Below are 22,335 nucleotides of genomic sequence, written 5' to 3'. Positions count from 1 at the left end.
GCCTAAGAGTATTCTCAGGGTGGGTGTTTTGAAGACAGATACTTGGCCCATTTTGCATGGGATGCCGAGCTTCCATGGATAACAATGCCTTTACCAAGCTTGGGCTGGCTAAGTTTAACCTAATAAAGTCCCATTGTCTTGGCTTTTCAGTAAAGTGTTTAACCGAAACTATGTCAGAGTAGATAATGGAACTATATTGTCCAGTGTGTCTTAGCCAATTTGCAACCTTATTTTTCAAGGATACATCGTCTTCACGCAAGTTAGGGGATAAAGGAGGTACCCTACACATATAAAGTGAGTGTGCTAGATGATTGATTAACCATAAAATCCCACTTCACTTTGGTATGCAGTCTTGGCCTAGATGATGCTCTAGGAAGTACCTTGGGACACAATGGCCCATTGTGCTTAGTTGGAGATTCTCTTATATTATAAACTGGCCAGGCACAAACAGTAGGACCGGCTGCATTCACAATGGGGCCTAATTGCGAAGGAGAAGGGATATTAGTACTCAAGAGACCTTTTTATTGTACAGTTACTGTAGCCCCCATCGGACTATTTGCACGCAAAATAGTGCTTGCTTCAGTTCCCTGACCTTTTCTTGCATACCCAACATAAGAGAAGTCAGCTCCTTTTGAGACGGAACCACAGGAGATAAATGATCTGGAGGTCGGGAATTTAAGAGGGAGCCCCTAAGATCACTGATTTGGACTTGTGGGTCCAATGGAAGGAAACGATTGGAGCATGGAATGTTGTGAACAATCGCAATATCTGGCGCATGATTGTCTAAGTTTAAATGGCCCATGGTCTGTCCCGTGGATTTTGTGTCTGAACCATCAGGCTGAGATACAGGCACAGGCGAAAAGTCTTAATTTGGGGTAGAATTATAAGCACTATAAGTGCTAGGTTTTGGGCTCCGCCCCCTCCTCTCCACATGGCGCTCCTGGGACAGAGAGTCCCCTGCTGTTGTCGCCACTCCCCAGCTCCCATGCAGCGGGACGTTGCAGGGCGCTATAAGCGCTAGGTTTTGGGCTCCGCCCCCTCCTCTCCACACGGTGCTCCTGGGACAGAGAGTCCCCTGCCGTTGTCGGCACTCCCCAGCTCCCGTTACAGAGTAAAACGTGAAGAAAAATGGCTTTTCAATATTTTTTATTTCAGCTGTTATTTTCTGTAGGAAACTCTTGTAGGATCTACACAAACGACGCCTTGCTGAATTCAGAATTTTATCTACTTCTCAGAAATGTTTTGCACATCCATTTCTGTCACTAACTGGAAGGAGGCTACAAAGCACAAAAAATAGTTAAAATGGGGTATGTCCCAGTAAAATGCCAAAATTGTGTTAAAAAAAATTGATTTTGTGATTAAAGTCTGCCTGTTCCTGAAAGCTGGGAAGCTGGTGATTTTAGCACCGCAAACCCTTTGTTGATTCCATTTTCAGGGAACAAACCAGACTTCTTCTGCAGCCCTTTTTTCCCATTTTTTGAAAACAAATTAATTTTTGCTGTACTTTGGCTAATGTCTTGGTCTCCTTCAGGGGAACCCACAAACTCTGGGTACATCTAGAATCCCTAGGATGTTGGATAAAAAGGATGCAAATTTGACGACGGCAGCTTCTGTGGACAATAAGTTATGAGGGCCTAAGCACAAACTGACCCTAATTGCTAAAAAAAGGCCTGGCACCTGAATGGGAAAAGGCCTGGCAGCAAAGTGGTTAAAGGAGAGTTTTTCACCAATACAATATGAACTGATATGCTCACCACAGTTTTCATGCTGTTCGGCACATTTGTCGCTGCAGTCCCTGCTGAAGTCGCACGCGCGCACAGGTGGAGGGCATTGGCTGCCTTTGCAGGTGGGCTCATGTGAGAATGCTGGGTGCTTTGTGATGCCACAGCCACGGAACAGGAAGTTATCAATCGAGATAAAACCGCTTCCAGTTTTTATCACGCCTTCAAAGGTAAGCTGCAAAAAATGGTAGAACCATAATAAAATAGCACTTCAGTCAAAATGATTTCTAACTACAAGTTAGACGTGACCAGCTGCTCAAACTATAATGTTTAGCACCCATCATCAAGAATCAATACAGTTTGGGGATTCTTGGTATGCCTCTTTCAGTATATCATTTCACACAGGCGCAGCCATCCCACAGATTTCGTAAAACAAACAAATGTAAATGGTGGTAGAGGGGAGAACACTGTCTGCCTACAAGCAACAGGTATACAAAGGCTTACTGTAAATACAGTCTTCAAAAGTGTTAAAACAGCTAATCAAGTGTTCTTCAACCAGCTAATTCAGCGCTGGTAATAGTTTGGCACATGGCTTCTGCTTAATTTGCCCTCATAGCAAGAATTAATCTGTCAACTATTAGTTCCACAATGAACTGCTTATACTATAATGGTCTTGGAAGGACCAGTGGTTCCATGCCAAAAGTGTGCTCCAACCCCCCTGAAATTGTGGCTGCTCCTGTAGTTGCAAATGAGTCATTTGGATTGCAGCTGCACGTGGAGAGGTGCTCCACGTGAGGAACGGAAAGTAAAACATTAAGCACCACTTAAAACTAGGTGTTCTCTGCTAATGAGAGCCAACTAGCTATAAAACCTACTCAGAGCACTGGTTGTAGCTATATTGGGACCTTCTACAGTGTGTGAAAACACTACAATAAACTGCTTATTCATGAAGCATTTAGAAGACTGGTGCTAAAATATCATGAGCGTGCTCTCACCTCCTAAAAACTGAAACTTCTCCTAGAGGGAGCACTTGTGACTGACGTACATTTGGGGATACTTCTGAGCATAGAGAGGTTCTTGGCCTGAGTTACTGAAAACAGCAAGCAAAACATCCATGAAAACAAATTACCACTCTCTGCTGATGAATGTCAAATAGCTTGCAACCCATGTCCATAGATGTTGAATACTGGTTACACAAACATTAGATGAATAATAACTTCAATTAAGAGTGCAAATACTTCAATAACTTAATTCACCTGTGAGGACTGATGCCTATAGTGAGCGTTCACCCCTTAAAATTGCAGATCCATCTAGAGGGAGCTCTTGTGGCTGAGAGGTACCTGACCTGAGGAACTAAAAGCAGTGTCTTAAATTCCCCCTCTAACCTGAAGACTACTCTCTGCTCATAAAGTCCAAACAGCTTGAACCACATTTCCAGCACTAGCTGCCCCTATCTTGGATGGAAAATACCTTCAACTGTGAGTGAAATTGTACTCCTTGAACAAGGAAATTAATGGACTAATTTGGCATTTTTTTTAACTCTGCTACAATTTATTTCACTTTCAGAGGCAAGCTTATCTCTTTATAAAAGAGAGAAGGATGCTGTTGAAGATGGGTTTTAGTAAGGTGGAGCATTGAGCGTAGGTGGACTGATACAAGAAAACAGTGGTCAATTATAGCTGATTGCTCTGGCGCTAAAGTGAAATCATATCCTTCCCTTATGTTTGAGGATTTTTTTTTAGGGTTTATTATTTCATTATGTGCAGAAAACCCAGAAACGATTGATCTCACTGAAAATGTGTGGACTGAATGTAAAAGGAATTCTGATAGTTATGGCCTTGCCTCAGCGGATGAGATTGAGTTATCAATCAGAGCATTGCAATCCTCAGGTGCAATGGACCCTGATGAGGTCCCAATTTCAGTAATTAGGCGAGAAGCTTCTCTCTGGGCAAGGAGACTCCAGCCTGTGTTTGAATATTGTTATTGCAAAGGTATTGTCCCTTCTTCGTGGGTTAGAAGTGTCATTATCACATTATATAAAAAATAGAGAAAGCAATTCACCTACTAATTACTGCCAAATTACCCTACTGGACACAGTTGGTATGGCTTCCACTAAAAGCTCGCTAAAGTACCTTAAAACCTCTGTAGAGAGTAACAATATGCTGGACCAGACTGATTTTAGGAAAGGCCATGGTTTTTGCCACATTGCAGCTTATGAATTAAAAATATGTGACGGTTAGGGGATCGTTTATGCCGCTTTTATAGACTTATCCACAGCCTTTCATAAGGTTGATAGCCCAACATTGTTAAAAAGCTGTCTATGCTTGGCATACCAGCCACTTTGCTGCATTTAATTATAGCTCTGCATTCCTCAACATGGGGTAAAGCTCTAATGGGTGGTGATTGGGGTCTATCTAGAGAGTTTCCTACCAAAGAATGGTTTGAAGCAGGACTGCTTATTAGCACCTTTGTTAGAAATATACAGTCTCCCCAGTTTCCTATCGAAGAGTTTGGGTTTTGTTCCAACTATTGGAGGTCGCTCACTGATTTGTCTATTGCATGCGGACGAAATAGTAATTTTCAATCTAAGTCTGAAAGGCTTAAGTAGCCAACAGGTGGCTCTCCAGTGCTATGTAGATCTTCACTATTTGAGGATTAATTATTCGAAAAGACAAAATCTTTGTTTTCAGGGTGAAAAGGCATATAAAAGTATTCATTCTTGGGGTACTTGGACTCTCTGAAATTAGGACGGGTTAAATCATATTGTTTTTCGGGAAAATAATGTCTAACTCTCTCAGTGATTCTGAGCACATATCTAATAATCGTTGTATTTAGCCAATGGATTATGTGCATTTTTATAACTCAGTAGGTAAGAGGCACTTCTCCCATCTTCTCGCTGTAGCATGACACACAAAGACAGGTTCTGTGAAGCTGATAACTTCAAAGATGTTATAAAAGGTGACAGAAAGAAAATAGTCACATTGAACAAGAAACATCACCTATGGTGCCAGCTATGTGAATGAATCCTGACAATTACACACAAACATGTAAGGCAGTAACAGCAAGGGTAAAACAACTTAATACACAGGACCAAGGGACGAGGAGGCATAGAGGAGTAACTCTTAATAGGAAAGAAGGGAACACATTGGTAATACTTGTCAGAAACAGGCACACAATTAATCCTTGGAAATTGGGAAGTACTGTGTCAGGGATAGGTAGTTATCACACTTTGAGCTTAGGAACAAGAGGAGGAAGGGAGACTGAAAAGGGTCAAAACAGAAGTACTTCAAGTTTAAAATGTCAGGTAGTACAGGAATAGCACAAATTAATGAAAACAGAAACACTACGGGACAGTGCTAGATATAAAGAGGATACCCTACAAAATAGTGCAGGTTCATGAGGGAAAGGTATATTGTAAAGCAGTGCAGGGTCAAGTAACAAAACACTGTGAAAACGTGCAGTTTCAAGAAAAAGAATGCATTTGATGATTCAAAAAACAGGGATTGTCTAAGGCTCAGGCGTTGCTTGAAAGAGACAGGAATACTGCATCAACAGCTGACTAAAATTGAGAGACTTAAAAATAGTTTGCCTGTTATTACATGGTGTGATCAAGATAGTGCTTGTTAACCACACGTGTTGATTTCTCTGTCCATCCTTGACCTCCATGAATGGAAACCTAGCAGTAAGCAGCATATTCTAAGAATTTCAGACTTTGGTAGGAAAACATACAGGATGCCACAAGACCCCACAAGTCTGGAATCAATGCAACTCTTGAAAGTTTTTCTGGATGATGGAAAGTGCTATTTGGAAAAAACATAAGGTGAGGGTTTCTGGGAATGTAATCTTGGGAAGGAAAATCATTTTGACTATCACAAACCCGAAGATGGATTTGAAAATGAAAGGAGAATATAGAATATTATCAAAGAAGCTGGAAGTCAGTACATGTTTATAGCTCAAGGTCATGCAGCTTAGTCCAACACTGTAAAGCCCACCAGACAGGTTCAATAGTAGTGACTGACAGGGCACATGGAGTGACTCAGAACTCCCTCAATGACTGGATGGTAGGATCTTAAGGAATATACAGGTCCTGTGTTACTTTTCAAGAATTTCTATTATGTGCAGATTTTTTTGTCCCCTTCACACAGAAACGTAATTTGGCCTTGGGTACCTTAACTCTTTTTTTTTGTTGCAAGAAACCGGTTTCTAAGCATCACAGCCTGCAGATGCCTCTGTAGCAAAAATAAACATCTTTGGCAACACAGTTAGAATCACTAATCCAGATTGGACTAAGAGAAAAAACCTCTCATCAAATTTAATGTCGTTATTTTTTTTGAATTGATGGAGATATGAAACAAACCATTGATCGTGCGCCAACCATAAAATAAGTGTGTGTGTGTGTGCATATATACATATATATCTATATACACACACACACACACGCACATACAAACATCAGTGTTTAAGATGTGAAATGGGAAGTTTTAAGTAGCAGCCCACACATTTCAGCTCAACACTTCAACACCTTCTTCACAGGTGTGAGGCATCATGAAAACAATCCATTATATGTGCATCAGTGAATTCCCTATACATCAAAAATACATGTTTTCCCTATATAGCTTTGTATTTTCATGCCGTTGTCTTACTTAACACTGCACTTTCTTTACTTTTATGCGAGGAGAAGAGAATATTGGTGACACTAGAACTTGTTATCACGTTGCTTGCTTTTTAATTAGTGCAGTCAGAAAGAGGAATTCAATGACCTTGAAATAACTAATTGGCCTTAATTGTTGGCTGTGTACTTATGTTGTTTTTAGCCACATTTTGATAGTTTTTTCGTAGTTTGATATCATTTTGTTATTATTTTTACTTTTTCATTGTTGTGATTTTATTGTTCAGGTTTTGTGTTTTAATATATTATATTTATTTACATATATATGTACATAAATATATACACACATACATATATGTATATATAACATAAATATAATTATCATTTGACCCATACATGTGTTAGTCTTTTGCAAAAACTGCTGACTGAATTTTGGTGAAATCAAAAAGAAGCAAGAGTTGTAGCTGGTCACTTTGTTTCATTCTAGATTTTTGAAAACCCTTCCAGAGATTTCTTTGCACATCTACCAACAATTTAGCTTTTTTAATTAGGAGGGACCCTTATAACTATGGACCCTCAGGTTTTTCTTCCCTAAACACTCCAGGATCAAGTTACAGTGTATAAATCATATATTGACAATGTTTTGCGTAGTTTCATTAAACGATACAAAATATATTTAAGATTCAAATACAAGATTTTACTGCTGGTGTAATACAATGCATAGTTTAAATAAATGGAGATGTTCAAGGGGCATGTTTATTACTCTTGTTGATTGTGGACCTTAACCTCTTAAGTGCGGGCGTCGGCCACTGGCCGACGCCCACACACCCTCCCTGGTGCGGGTCACGACCAGTGGCCGACACCAGGAAGGGCATTAATAAATCCTCGGGTGCGTTGCACCTGAGGATTTTTTTTTTTTCCCCCCCCGGGAGACACGGAAGCTACCGTGTCTCCCCCCGCCCCCCACCCGCCCCTTTGTGACGTCAGCGCGCCACGAGGCGCGCTGACGTTGCAAAGGTGTTTTCCCCATGAAAGCAGGAAGCAGCCTTGCGGCCGCTTCCTGCTTTCATGGGGAAAACGGCCTTTTACACGTTCGGGAAGGCCTCGTAAGAAAGGGGAGAGTCTCCCCTTTCTTACGAGGCCTTCCTGAAAGTGTTTCCTGGCCCCCGGTCGCAGCTGTGCTGCGATCGGGGGCCAGGAAACACTTTCAGGTTTCCTGGCTCCCCCGATCGCAGCACAGCTGCGATCGGGGGGGTCAGGAAACATTTTGAAAAGGCCTCGTAAGAAAGGGGAGAGTCTCCCCTTTCTTATGAGGCCTTCTGAAACGGTTTCCTGGCCCCCGATCGCAGCACAGCTGCGATCGGGGGCCAGGAAACCCCACTAGACACCAGGGATTTCACTTTTGGGGGGCGGCCCCCCCCCCGGAAAACGGGCGGCCCCCCCCGGCATAATTTTCTTTAAAAAAAAAAAAGGTAGGTGCCCCCCAGGTTTTTTTTTTTTTTCTTCAAAAAAAAAAGAAAAAAAATGAAATGACAGGGGGTCGCCCGTGGGCAGGGTGACCCCCTGTGGGGGCATTTTTTTTTTTTACATGTTGTAGGGTTTCCCTGGGGGCCATTTTGGCCCCCAAGGAAACCATACAACAACTAAAAAAAAATATATGTATATATCTATATATATATATCTATGTAGATAGATATATCTAGGTACATGGATATATCTATAGATATATCTATGTAGATATATATTTATATATATATATATATATAGGTAGATCTGTATCAAAGAGATTTATAAAGCGCGCTACTCACCTGTGAGGGTCTCAAGGCGCTGGGGGGGGGGACGGGGGGGGAGGGAAAGGGGCTAGGAGGTTCACTGTTCAAAAAGCCAGGTTTTGAGGCCCTTCCTGAAAAGAAGTAGGTTTTGGGTCTTGCGAATGTGGGTTGTGAGTGCGTTCCATGTTTTGGGTGCAATGTAGGAGAAGGATCTGCCCCCGGTGGTGGTGTGTTTGATGCGGGGGTCAGAGGCGAGAGAGAGGTCAGCTGAACGGACGTTTCGTGTGGGGGTGTGGAAGGTGACTCTCGTTGAGGTAGGCAGGGCCTGTGTTGTGGAGTGATTTGTGTGTGAGGATGAGGATCTTGAAGGTGATCCTTTTGTCAATGGGGAGCCAGTGGAGGGATTTGAGGTGTGGAGAGATGTGTTTGTGTCGGTGGAGGTCGAGGATGAGTCGTGCTGCTGAGTTCTGAATGCGTGTAGTTTGCACTTGAGTTTTAGAGTGGTGCCGGCGTAGAGGGCGTTTCTGTAATCAAGCCTGCTGCTGATGAGTGCGTGAGTGACAGTTTTTCTGGTCTCTGTGGGGATCCATTTGAATGTTTTTCAGTATACGGACTTTGTTGAAGCATGAGGAGGTAAGAGCGTTGATTTGTTGGGTCATAGAGAGGGAGGAGTCTAGGATGATGCTGAGGTTGCGTGCGTAGTTGGCGGGGGTGGGTGCAGGGCCTAGCGTGGTGGGCCACCATGGGGGGTCCCAGGTTTTTTTGGTGAGGGCCAAAGAGGATTATTTCGGTTTTGCTTGAGTTGAGTTTCAGGTGGTTGGCTGTCATATATACATCACTTTTGTCGATATGTGTGTGGTTTCCCTGGGGGGAAAAGGGTCCGACTTGTCTAGTGGCAGTTTTAGTGCCATAAAGAACCGCAGAAGGTTTATATGCCTACTGCAAAGAGCACATCTGTATTTTATGTAAATAGCTGAGTACATTAGTAAAGTCTATGGAGAGATGAAGGGCACTTTTGCTGGGTGGTAATGAGGGAATCCGAGGAGGAGGGAGTGGGAGCACCAATAATGATTGTTGGACTGGGCGCAGGAGGTGCTAAAGACTGTGACGAATGGTATGTGACAAGGTGTTTTTTGAGTGTCTTGAAAGTACGTGCTGATTGAGGGAAGAAGCGCAGGTAAGGTGGCCTCTACTGTTGCACGTATCTCACACACACCATCGATTTTGTGACTGTCTACGTAGGCTAGTGTTTTAGAGCAACAGTTTAGCCAATAGCAGAGATGGCATCTTGATGGATGACTGCTGCCTGCACTCGGGTTATAGAGGACCGCTCTGACATAGGATCAGAGACTGAGACATCAGATACTGAGGCAGCATCTGAGGGATAGGACAATGGCGCAGACTCTGGGAGTGATTTTTCAGTCAGAGGAGTCCCATTCGAAAACTCCTCTTCCAGTACATTATGAGGGAGGTGATGAGGACAGTCCTGCTGTCCCTTCGCAAGCTGTTCGTGCAACTGGGTAATAGTGGGTTAGGCCAACCCAGAGAGCAGGTGAATGCGGCAGCAAGCAGAGAGAGAGTGCTCTCTTGGGAGCTCACCAATTTAGTTCAGCCCCAAATTCCACCACCCAAATCATATTGTGGAGACATCAAAATTGTCTATGGCAAAACAAACTGGTTTTGTAAGGCAGGCACCTGTGTTTTTGGTCCTGGATTTGGCGGCCATATAGAGAAACACACTAAACCCAAACATTTCTGGAAACTAGACATTCGGGGGAGTCCACAGAGGTGTGACTTGTGTGGATTCCCCAAAGTTTTATTACCCAGAATACCCTGCAAAGCTGAAATGTTGAAAAAAAACTCTATTTTTCTCGCATTTCTGTCACACAAACTACAGGAATATGCTGGGATCCACAACATTCCTACCACCCAGTGACTCCTCACCTGTCCTGATAAAAACACTACCCCACTTGAGTGCCTACACCTAGTGCCTGTGTCAGGAATGGATCACCCCAGGGTCAACAGCTGCCTCACGTAAGGACCAACATTGACCGTTGTGTGATCTATTCCTGGGTAACAGAACCTGGTCCGAGCCCCACAAGTCACCTCATCTTGGATTCCCCTGGGTTTCTAGTTTTCAAAAATGTGCTGGTTTGCTAGGTTTCCCCAGGTGCCGGCTGAGCTAGAGGCCAAAATCCACAGGTAGGCACTGTTTTCTATGAAAAAATGTGATGTGTCCACGTTCTGTTTTGGGGCATTTCCTGTCGCGGGCGCTAGGCCTACCCACACAAGTGAGGTATCATTTTTATCGGGAGACTTAGGGGAACTCCGGGTGGAAGGAAATTTGTGGCTCCTCTCAGATTCCAGAACTTTCTGTCACCGAAATGTGAGGAAAACTTGTTTTTTTGGCCACTTTTTGAGGTTTGCAAAGGATTCTGGGTAACAGAACCTGGTCCGAGCCCCGCAAGTCACCCCTCCTTGGATTCCCCTAGGTCTCTAGTTTTCAGAAATGCACAGGTTTGGTAGGTTTCCCTATGTGCCGGCTGAGCTAGAGGCCAAAATCTACAGGTAGGCACTTCTCAAAAAACACCTCTGTTTTCTTCCAAAAATTTGGATGTGTCCACGTTGCGCTTTGGGGCGTTTCCTGTCGCGGGCGCTAGGCCTACCCACACAAGTGAGGTATCATTTTTATCGGGAGACTTGGGGGAACGCCGGGTGGAAGAAAATTTGTGGCTCCTCTCAGATTCCAGAACTTTCTGTCACCGAAATGTGAGGAAAACTTGTTTTTTTAGCCACTTTTTGAGGTTTGCAAAGGATTCTGGGTAACAGAACCTGGTCCGAGCCCCGCGAGTCACCCCTCCTTGGATTGCCCTAGGTCTCTAGTTTTCAGAAATGCACAGGTTTGGTAGGTTTCCCTATGTGCCGGCTGAGCTAGAGGCCAAAATCTAGAGGTAGGCACTTCTCAAAAAACACCTCTGTTTTCTTCCAAAAATGTGGATGTGTCCACGTTGCGCTTTGGGGCGTTTCCTGTCGCGGGTGCTAGGCCTACCCACACAAGTGAGGTATCATTTTTATCGGGAGACTTGGGGGAACGCCGGGTGGAAGAAAATTTGTGGCTCCTCTCAGATTCCAGAACTTTCTGTCACCGAAATGTGAGGAAAACTTGTTTTTTTAGCCACTTTTTGAGGTTTGCAAAGGATTCTGGGTAACAGAACCTGGTCCGAGCCCCGCGAGTCACCCCTCCTTGGATTTCCCTAGGTCTCTAGTTTTCAGAAATGCACAGGTTTGGTAGGTTTCCCTAGGTGCCGGCTGAGCTAGAGGCCAAAATCTACAGGTAGGCACTTCTCAAAAAACACCTCTGTTTTCTTCCAAAAATTTTGATGTGTCCACGTTGCGCTTTGGGGCGTTTCCTGTCGCGGGCGCTAGGCCTACCCACACAAGTGAGGTATCATTTTTATCGGGAGACTTGGGGGAACGCTGGGTGGAAGGAAATTTGTGGCTCCTCTCAGATTCCAGAACTTTCTGTCACCGAAATGTGAGGAAAACTTGTTTTTTTAGCCACTTTTTGAGGTTTGCAAAGGATTCTGGGTAACAGAACCTGGTCCGAGCCCCGCGAGTCACCCCTCCTTGGATTGCCCTAGGTCTCTAGTTTTCAGAAATGCACAGGTTTGGTAGGTTTCCCTAGGTGCCGGCTGAGCTAGAGGCCAAAATCTACAGGTAGGCACTTCTCAAAAAACACCTCTGTTTTCTTCCAAAAATTTTGATGTGTCCACGTTGCGCTTTGGGGCGTTTCCTGTCGCGGGCGCTAGGCCTACCCACACAAGTGAGGTATCATTTTTATCGGGAGACTTGGGGGAACGCTGGGTGGAAGGAAATTTGTGGCTCCTCTCAGATTCCAGAACTTTCTGTCACCGAAATGTGAGGAAAACTTGTTTTTTTAGCCACTTTTTGAGGTTTGCAAAGGATTCTTGGTAACAGAACCTGGTCCGAGCCCCGCGAGTCACCCCTCCTTGGATTGCCCTAGGTCTCTAGTTTTCAGAAATGCACAGGTTTGATAGGTTTCCCTAGGTGCCGGCTGAGCTAGAGGCCAAAATCTACAGGTAGGCCCTTCTCAAAAAACACCTCTGTTTTCTTCCAAAAATTTTTATGTGTCCACGTTGCGCTTTGGGGCGTTTCCTGTCGCGGGCGCTAGGCCTACCCACACAAGTGAGGTATCATTTTTATCGGGAGACTTGGGGGAACGCTGGGTGGAAGGAAATTTGTGGCTCCTCTCAGATTCCAGAACTTTCTGTCACCGAAATGTGAGGAAAACTTGTTTTTTTAGCCACTTTTTGAGGTTTGCGAAAGGATTCTGGGTAACAGAACCTGGTCCGAGCCCCGCGAGTCACCCCTCCTTGGATTGCCCTAGGTCTCTAGTTTTCAGAAATGCACAGGTTTGGTAGGTTTCCCTAGGTGCCGGCTGAGCTAGAGGCCAAAATCTACAGGTAGGCCCTTCTCAAAAAACACCTCTGTTTTCTTCCAAAAATTTTGATGTGTCCACGTTGCGCTTTGGGGCGTTTCCTGTCGCGGGCGCTAGGCCTACCCACACAAGTGAGGTATCATTTTTATCGGGAGACTTGGGGGAACGCTGGGTGGAAGGAAATTTGTGGCTCCTCTCAGATTCCAGAACTTTCTGTCACCGAAATGTGAGGAAAACTTGTTTTTTTAGCCACTTTTTGAGGTTTGCAAAGGATTCTGGGTAACAGAACCTGGTCCGAGCCCCGCGAGTCACCCCTCCTTGGATTGCCCTAGGTCTCTAGTTTTCAGAAATGCACAGGTTTGGTAGGTTTCCCTATGTGCCGGCTGAGCTAGAGGCCAAAATCTACAGGTAGGCACTTCTCAAAAAACACCTCTGTTTTCTTCCAAAAATTTGGATGTGTCCACGTTGCGCTTTGGGGCGTTTCCTGTCGCGGGCGCTAGGCCTACCCACACAAGTGAGGTATCATTTTTATCGGGAGACTTGGGGGAACGCCGGGTGGAAGAACATTTGTGGCTCCTCTCAGATTCCAGAACTTTCTGTCACCGAAATGTGAGGAAAACTTGTTTTTTTAGCCACTTTTTGAGGTTTGCAAAGGATTCTGGGTAACAGAACCTGGTCCGAGCCCCGCGAGTCACCCCTCCTTGGATTGCCCTAGGTCTCTAGTTTTCAGAAATGCACAGGTTTGGTAGGTTTCCCTAGGTGCCGGCTGAGCTAGAGGCCAAAATCTACAGGTATGCACTTCTCAAAAAACACCTCTGTTTTCTTCCAAAAATTTTGATGTGTCCACGTTGCGCTTTGGGGCGTTTCCTGTCGCGGGCGCTAGGCCTACCCACACAAGTGAGGTATCATTTTTATCGGGAGACTTGGGGGAACGCTGGGTGGAAGGAAATTTGTGGCTCCTCTCAGATTCCAGAACTTTCTGTCACCGAAATGTGAGGAAAACTTGTTTTTTTAGCCACTTTTTGAGGTTTGCAAAGGATTCTGGGTAACAGAACCTGGTCCGAGCCCCGCGAGTCACCCCTCCTTGGGTTGCCCTAGCTCTCTAGTTTTCAGAAATGCACAGGTTTGGTAGGTTTCCCTAGGTGCCGGCTGAGCTAGAGGCCAAAATCTACAGGTAGGCACTTCTCAAAAAACACCTCTGTTTTCTTCCAAAAATGTGGATGTGTCCACGTTGCGCTATGGGGCGTTTCCTGTCGCGGGCGCTAGGCCTACCCACAGAAGTGAGGTATCATTTTTATCGGGAGACTTGGGGGAACGCCAGGTGGAAGGAAATTTGTGGCTCCTCTCAGATTCCAGAACTTTCTGTCACCGAAATGTGAGGAAAACTTGTTTTTTTAGCCACTTTTTGAGGTTTGCAAAGGATTCTGGGTAACAGAACCTGGTCCGAGCCCCGCAAGTCACCCCTCCTTGGATTCCCCTAGGTCTCTAGTTTTCAGAAATGCACAGGTTTGGTAAGTTTCCCTATGTGCCGGCTGAGCTAGAGGCCAAAATCTACAGGTAGGCACTTTGGAAAAAACAGCTGTGTTTTCTATAAAAAAAATAGAATGTGTCCATGTTGTGTTTTGGGGCATTTCCTGTCGCGGGCACTAGGCCTACCCACACAAGTGAGGTATCATTTTTATCGGGAGACTTGGGGGAACACAGAATAGCAAAACAAGTGTTATTGCCCCTTATCTTTCTCTACATTTTTTCCTTACAAATTTAAGAGAGTGTGTAAAAAAGATGTCTATTTGAGAAATGCCCTGCAATTCACATGCTAGTATGGGCACCTCGGAATTCAGCGATGTGCAAATAACCACTGCTCCTCAAAACCTTATCTTGATCCCATTTTGGAAATGCAAAGGTTTTCTTGATACCTCTTTTTCACTCTTCATATTTCAGCAAATGAATTGCTGTATACCCAGTATAGAATGAAAACCAACTGCAGGGTGCAGCTCATTTATTGGCTCTGGGTACCTAGGGTTCTTGATGAACCTACAAGCCCTTTATATCCTCGCAACCAGAAGAGTCCAGCAGACAAAACGGTATATTGCTTTCAGAAATCTGACATCGCAGGAAAAAGTTACAGAGTAAAACATAAAGAAAAATGGCTGTTGTTTTCAGCTCAATTTCAATATTTTTTTATTTCAGCTGTTATTTTCTGTAGGAAAACCTTGTAGGATCTACACAAATGACCCCTTGCTGAATTCAGAATTTTGTCTAGTTTTCAGAAATGTTTAGCATTCCGGGATCCAGCATTGGTTTCATACCCATTCCTGTCACTAACTGGAAGGAGGCTGAAAGCACCAAATATAGTAGAAATGGGGTATGTCCCAGTAAAATGCCAAATTTGTGTTGAAAAATTTGGTTTTCTGATTCAAGTCTGCCCGTTCCTGAAAGGTGGGAAGATAGTGATTTCAGCACCAGAAACCCTTTGTTGATGGCATTTTCAGGGAAAAAACCACAAGCCTTCTTCGGCAGCCCTTTTTTCCCATTTTTTTGGAAAAAACTAAATTTTCACTGTATTTTGGCTATTTTCTTGGTCTCCTCCAGGGGAAACCACCAACTCTGGGTACCATTAGAATCCCTAGGATGTTGGAAAAAAAGGAGGCAAATTTGGCGTGGTTAGCTTATGTGGACAAAAAGTTATGAAGCCCTAAGCGCGAACTACCCCAAATAGCCAAAAAAGGGCTCAGCACTGGGGGGGAAAGGCCCAGCAGCTAAGGGGTTAAGTCATGTAACACTGCCTTGAGTGAATCTTGCTGCCTGCTTGCAGATATTTACCATTGTCCTTTGTTTAATCAACTTTCTATTGAAGAAAGTTAAACAAATCCTGACCATTCTAAATTTATTCAGTGCCCATTGTATAATGCATCTTTCTTGCAGAGTACAGCTTTATCAGTCTCTCCATTCTACAGACAGAATGTGGTTTTAACAAACCAAATTTAGTTTTTGGAAACTTTTAATATTTTATCTCAAATTTAAGTTTTAATAACCAAATAACAATGCACAATAGTACCATCTTTTGTTACTGTTTTAAATAAAGATTACTCAGGTTTTTTTTTAAACATCCTTTTCAAGCCAACTGCATAAACTAAAAATGTAAAATATTAATTATTGTCATATAAAGGCCTATCTTGCCACCTTGGGGGTTGGGTGGGATTTATAAACTACTGGGCCCAAGGCTTCATACTTTGTGCTGTGTCCAGAAACCCTAGATGGCAACATAGTACCATTTTGTACACTATATAAATGGGCCATAAATGCTGAAGTAGTTTACATCTCAAATTGTTAGGAAATACTTTTTTTCCATATATCTAATAGATGCAGCCATTTCCATAACAATTCAACAAAAGTTCTCTATCATTTGAAAGCTTGAAGTCTAAAATAACATCAAAAGAAAGATTTGTCTATGAAGCTGAGCACTGACTAGTGTAAACAACAAATGTGCTTTATGTACATGAGGTGTACATTCAAGAAACGAATTAGGCAAAGAACCCCCACACATCCATTTTTAGTTAATTATGACACTGCACGCACTATTGACATCTAGAAGGGCACTTTTAACTATGTAATGTATGAAAATTCATCTGTGCTTAAACGGCTATATACCTTAAATTCTTTCACGTGCATAGTCAACAGAACTTCAGCTTTCATCCAACCATTGTCAGTTGATTTGTTGCTGATTTCCACCAAGACTTGTTCTTCCTACAAGACACAAAAAAAGTTATGCCACAAGTAAAATAATAATGCACATGAAAGAGAAAGGATTTCAATGGTATTAACCAGTGTAACCACTTGCCATGATTTGCTAAAGCGAGCTTTCACTCTCTTTGCCTTTTCAGTGCCTTTACAACAATGACAGTAGGTGAATGCATATGTACGTTCAGGCAAAACATGGTTGATTTAGGGCTTCGATTTTGACTCTTTACTTGTTGCAGATTTCATGGCTGAACCTGTTCGATCAATTTTATCACTACTTGAAAAGGCCTTTATGGACACCTCATCGGCACTCTAAGATATAATGACAGATGTACAAAGGGTTTTGACATTCCCAAACACCTGATTTGGTATATCAGAGGGTTTCTCAATGCTAAAACCCTTTTTTAAAATGTATTAAGCCACTTTATTGATTTAGAAAGTGTTTCCAAACCATTAAGTGGATTTAGGAAACCATACCTAATCTGTACTTGGAAGGGGCATGTTTAGGGCAACCGCTCAAAATACCATTTCCTTATGTTATGAAGTGATATTTTTAAATGGAAATCCAGTCACAAAACTTTGTTTTACCGGCACCTTAAAGGAAGCGGTAACCCATTCACATTCATTTGAGTATTGTGAAGAGGCATTTCTTTTTTTTAATTTAGCAGTGGTCAATGTTTGTTAAGCTTTTCATTTTGTTTTTTGAACACATCCCCTTTCTATATAAGGTCAGTGAGCTGCTTAAAAATGCTTTAATTAAAAGCAATCACAGACATGGGGATCTGGTAACCCCAGTGGGGCACCATCCCTATCATGGTAGCAAATCACAACGGGTTCCCAATATGTGACCTGCTTAAATAATAGTTGTGGAGTAGGTCAAATTTCAAACCCCTATGATTCCATATTTTGTGGACTGACCTACTATTACATACGTTGGTTTGGAAAACACTAAGGTGTTTTGTAAAATTCAGCAAACAGTTTGCAAACACACTTTTTGAATGCATGATTAGTGCTGCTGGGTTGTGTCTGTATACTAAGGACAGTAACATTCATGCCACATAGTAATTATCAACAATTGGCTATCATATTATTTGAATTCAAGGATACAAATTCACCACATCACATTGTACCCTACACCCTTTAATCAACCATACTGGGCTGGACTTTTATTAGTTTTAACCTATGCTCTGCCTGCTGGATATTGTAATACACTACATACCTTTGTATCCTAGATGCAAAAACCCACCACACTCGGGGACATAATTTAGTTGTTCACCAGAGATATCAGCTGCTACGCCATGATTGGTCTTCAATACTTCTAGCACTTTCCTTGTGACCCAGGAAAGAGTATGTTAAATAATTCCCACATGTGTTCTAAAATAGATTGCATGAATTCATGAATGCATTTGCAACACCGGAATGTGCAGACCCAACCTCCACTAGATCAGCTCCTTCCACTCAGGATGCACACTGTCGATAACCCTGGCCCATACTCATCTTGTGCCTCCAACCAGATTTGTGGAGTTCCTCAAGGCTCCCCACTCTGCCCATGCTCTTCAGCATCTACATGGCCCTGCTCATTGGCATCAGTTGCTCTCACAAATTCAACATTTTATCCTATGTAGATGGCACTGACTTCATCCTCTCGCTCTCCCTCTCCAGCGACACCTCCAATGCCAACTGAAGTTCACCAACTCAATTAAAGAAATTGCAAAGAGATAAGGACTCCCTGCCTGAAACGCAACTCCTCTAGGATGGTAGTGATCTCCTTCTAACTCTGCAAGACCCTAGGAATCGTGATCAACAAGCAAATTACAGTGCCTAACCAGGTCTACATAATCATCACCTGCTTTTACTCCCTCAAACTCCAGGAGAAAGCTTTCAGTTGGCTCCCACTACATACCCAAAAGATTCATCACTTGAGCATTGATGAGCAGCTGGCTGGACTACAGAATTGCCCTCCACATTGGAATCATAGCACAACTCACCAAAAGACTCAAGATCACTGAAAATTCAGCAGTGAGACTGATCCTCAAGCTCCCCTTCAGCGCTCACATAGCCAAACACCACAGAGGCCTCCAGTCCACTTACAAAGGAGATATGAAGCAGCTTAAGGAGTAAATGCCACCTTTTTTATATCTTATATATGTTGTGCTGGTGACATTGCAGTGCTTCTTTACTGCCTGAGGTTACATACCTCAGCAGTTGCTCACATGATCTCAACACATGTAGGACATTGATCTAATTTATTTTTGGCAAACAGACATGAATTTTAATTCGACTCGTGGACTTAGTGAATTATATTTTATGCTACACAGTCACTTGATTTGCAGACCAGCAAAGGTAAAACATGGACGATGTTTATATTGATTAGAAATGCAGTCTTTTTTGTAAACAGTGTTGTTTTTCAAAACTTGTTCATTCATTCATTAGCAGCCACTATCATCTGCTAAACAAATTGCTGTTTTACTTCACATGTACAACAAACTCCAAAACAGCGATGAATAAGACTACCCTTTCATTCTTAAAGACTGTGTATTTTTTTCTTGTGTTCCGTTAATGTCTTAAGCACTCGTTTTCCAATTTCACAAGGGCATGTTCCCAATGTTAACGTGCAGAGAATGTGAATGATGCTGACTGAAATCTAGCCTCTCATGCAAACCCTATACAAATAATAAATGCATCTTTTTAGAAATCCACAATGCTTGTACCTGTCTTGAAGAATAGTATTATTTTAAATATTTTGCAATGTCACATTTACAGATGTCATCAGTGGTAAATGAGACATTTAAATGCATCCTTAGCTCGGATAGCACTCCGTGCATGGATTACTAGTGAAATAAGCATACTACACTGATTCTTGGGACGCAAAGTCAAATGAACGGACTATAAACCATGAACGTAGCCATCACGCTGCATTGTATGTAAGCCCATCAACCCACCAAAGAGCATTGCACCAAGGGGAAATTCAGAAGAATGTTCCAGTTACAGCGTGGATAATGCCAAGATATCAAGAGTGATAGACAAGTTGAAAGTTAAGTATCGATTTAATGCTGATATTATGTGTTACCCTCTTCTTCCAGCAAAAGCAATTTGGATGGTGCTGTAGCACACCATTTAGCCCATTCCTGACTAAGCATGGCACAAAACACTGAAGGCGACTTTCTAGCCTTGTCCCTATTTAGTCAGTGCCCATATTCTTTGTCTCTAGTAGGCCATTGTGAATTGGTGTTCATTTCCTAGATTGCAGCTGAATATAGATACACTACAAGCGGGGATTGTGGAGCAGAACTAAGGAAAAAAGACTGGCACATTTGTGAAAAGAATTGAGAAATAATGCAAAAAAGTTCTACTTCTTTTCGGACTGATGTAGAACCAGTCTCCTTGAGAGGCATTTGAATGACAAGCTTACAAAGCTACACATCTGTTATTATAGTTGCCCCTCCCCCCATAACCGTGGGCCCTGGTGTCTCTTCCCATTCCATATTATCTAAAAAATAAATATGCAGATGATGTGATATAAGGAGAGAATGCATTTTGTTTTTGCCTGGAGTGTGCTTATTTCATGACACGTCTCTCCTTCTCGCTCAAAGGAAAGGGTACATTACTTCTTCTGTCAGTTGGCTTAGGTAGTTCATCCTTGGTATGTTATAAATTGCCTATGCTTTTAATAGTGATTTCTGTGGAGTGAGAACAGTTTTCTTTTTGTGCCACCATTTTTTGCTGCTTATTAGACTCTGCACAATAAGGCACTACCCTCCAATGCCCATTGTTTGTGCTCTGACTCCTGAAACATGTAGAAATGTACTAATCTCTGATTGGTGAATTTAACTTTTTTTGTGAGGCCATAGTGTATGTTCCGGAAATATACTAATGTCACGAAAAGTTAAATGTCGCCTGTGGAATGCACCACTTATTGTTCCATCCACTAGCATGTCAAAGGAAAATGTGATGTCAGGCCTACCTTTGTAGTTAAACCTCTGCATTGTTAAACCTGCAGTGTGACTTGTTAAAATAACCCTTTTTGTAAGGTAAAAATCTCCCTTTTAAATAAGAGAAAGTCACCCCTATGTAGGTCTTGTAGCCTACAAGGAAAGGTGAATGGTATTTAAAGGTAGGATATTTAGAAAATGTTTGTTTTCATATCCGTCCAGTAACGAGGCCCTAAAAGCTATTTTCACAATGGCAGATCTAGAGAGCATATGTAGAAAATTAGAGTAAAGATTGAAATATTAAAACTGTATCTCAGGAAGGGTTTAGCTAGAAAGCTTATTAAGCCAGTTTTTTCAATAGTTATTAAAATAAAAATTCTATGTCGAAATCAGATTTTTAATACATTTTTAAGGAAATCTCTCTTTCAGAATGTTAACTTTTCCTTGCCTGAAGTTTCAGGATGCTGATTTGCATTACCTCTCCAGCTTCTCCCACTTTGTGCCTAGCCTGGGAAGTAGTGTGAAAGAGGTGTGAAATTTCTACCAAGCACATATAACAGAATGACCTGAATAGGTAAGAGATGAGTTCCTTGAACTCCACAGATTATTGACAGTGGGGTTGTGGTCATCCTGTTGATACTACAATGTAAAATGCTTCTTGCCAGGTGTGTTGAGCCAGACATAACAATTGGGGTGCACTTTAAAGGGACAGGACATCAAGACAATTTTTGTATATCACCTTTATGGTTGTGGAGATTCTTTTTTCTAAACAAAAAACTCTGTCTGATTTACAAAGCCATCAAGGGCTCCAAACCTATCCAAGAAAGCCCATCTGCCTAAGTCTGTGTGGACTTTCTACTCCTCTGGGGTATGCTCTTGCAGGTTGCAAGGTACAGCCAAGACTTATTGGTGGTTACTCTGTCTCCTATTGCACTGCTCAGATAGGGAATTCACTTGCCCTCTCTCTAAGGCTTGAGTCAGGTTATTTGTTTTGTATGAAGGGTCTGAAAACTTAGCTGTTTCACCAAATCTAAATGGCTGTCTCTATTCATGTTACTCAGTGCTGGGATGCCCCTTCCCGGGGTAGCAGTGCAGTTTAGCAATGTCATTCCTTCATCCGCCATGCTTTTGTCCTTTTAGAATTCTGTCTCTGGGTTTGCTCTAGATTTTAGTGTTAGATGTACAAGGACACATGTGATTTCTCTATGATTTTCACAGAGACACCCCAGCCCTCAAAGCAAGATTTTAATGTGGCGTGAGATTTTGGCCATCCTTAAAATCCACTGGCATACAATAGTTTGGGCCTTTTTGCTGTAAGGCAAACATAACCTCCTGAAGAATGGGCTTAGGGTTGTCTCTGGGAACTTCTACTCCATTATTTATGGTTTACCAAGAAGTAATCCCCACTCACTAGCTAGTGCCAAGCATAAATGTGGCATCCCAAGGCAACCTCATCAGAAGACTGCTGACTTGTAAAAGGATACCAGAGCATATAGGGGACCGACTACAAAAAGGATCCAACCAGCAGTTCCATGGCATCAGATTGAATTTTAGTTTTGTTCTACCTGCAGAACAGTTGTTCTTCAGCAAAAAAATAACCACCTTTTAAGATTGAGAATTAGAAACCTTTTTCAAATTTCCATACTTTCAGGCCCTAGTGGGGCCAATGTTGTAGGTGTATCCATCAAGCTTTCCATCTTGGTCAGTCTCAAATGATTTGTAGGTCCTGGTCTACCTCGGCCTTTGAGTGCCATTGGTGTCTTGTGCTTTTTGGCACTATTTGCACTCAAATATTTATGCATTTACATCTCTCATTCTCCCTTTGGTTATTTTGTCATTTTGGTGCATTTTGATGCATTTACCTTATTACATTTTTTCAAGTTTTATAAATTGGAGTGGGTTTTTTAAAGTACTGTTTTTACCTGTTTTAGTGCATCTAAATATTTTACAAATTTTACATGATTTATACATGTCTGTTCTTTGCTATCACAACCAAGGGATGAGCTTAGGAATAATATCCTGAAATCTTGGACTGTGTCTAACAGGTTAATGACTTTTTTTAATTGTGGAGGACTACCATTCACCTTGACTAATAAATCAC

At 42.5% G+C, this 22,335-nt stretch overlaps 1 protein-coding gene across 2 annotated transcripts in view; it reads right to left on the bottom strand.

The window, feature by feature from the left end:
• Positions 1 to 22,335, bottom strand: part of MALRD1 (MAM and LDL receptor class A domain containing 1) — a 2,469,603-nt gene that overhangs the window by 2,142,553 nt on the left and 304,715 nt on the right. For both annotated transcript variants that reach the window (XM_069211777.1, XM_069211778.1), the window contains exons 8-9: positions 16,213 to 16,308; positions 1,755 to 1,956 (exon numbers count right to left, since the gene is read on the bottom strand). In XM_069211777.1, the coding sequence (XP_069067878.1) occupies positions 1,755 to 1,956; positions 16,213 to 16,308 (298 nt within the window). The remainder of the gene's footprint in view (positions 1 to 1,754; positions 1,957 to 16,212; positions 16,309 to 22,335) is intronic.

This window comes from Pleurodeles waltl, chromosome 10 (assembly GCF_031143425.1).
Source record: "Pleurodeles waltl isolate 20211129_DDA chromosome 10, aPleWal1.hap1.20221129, whole genome shotgun sequence".
Taxonomy (NCBI): Eukaryota; Metazoa; Chordata; class Amphibia; order Caudata; family Salamandridae; genus Pleurodeles; species Pleurodeles waltl.
This window is presented reverse-complemented; position numbering and strand designations above follow the sequence as displayed.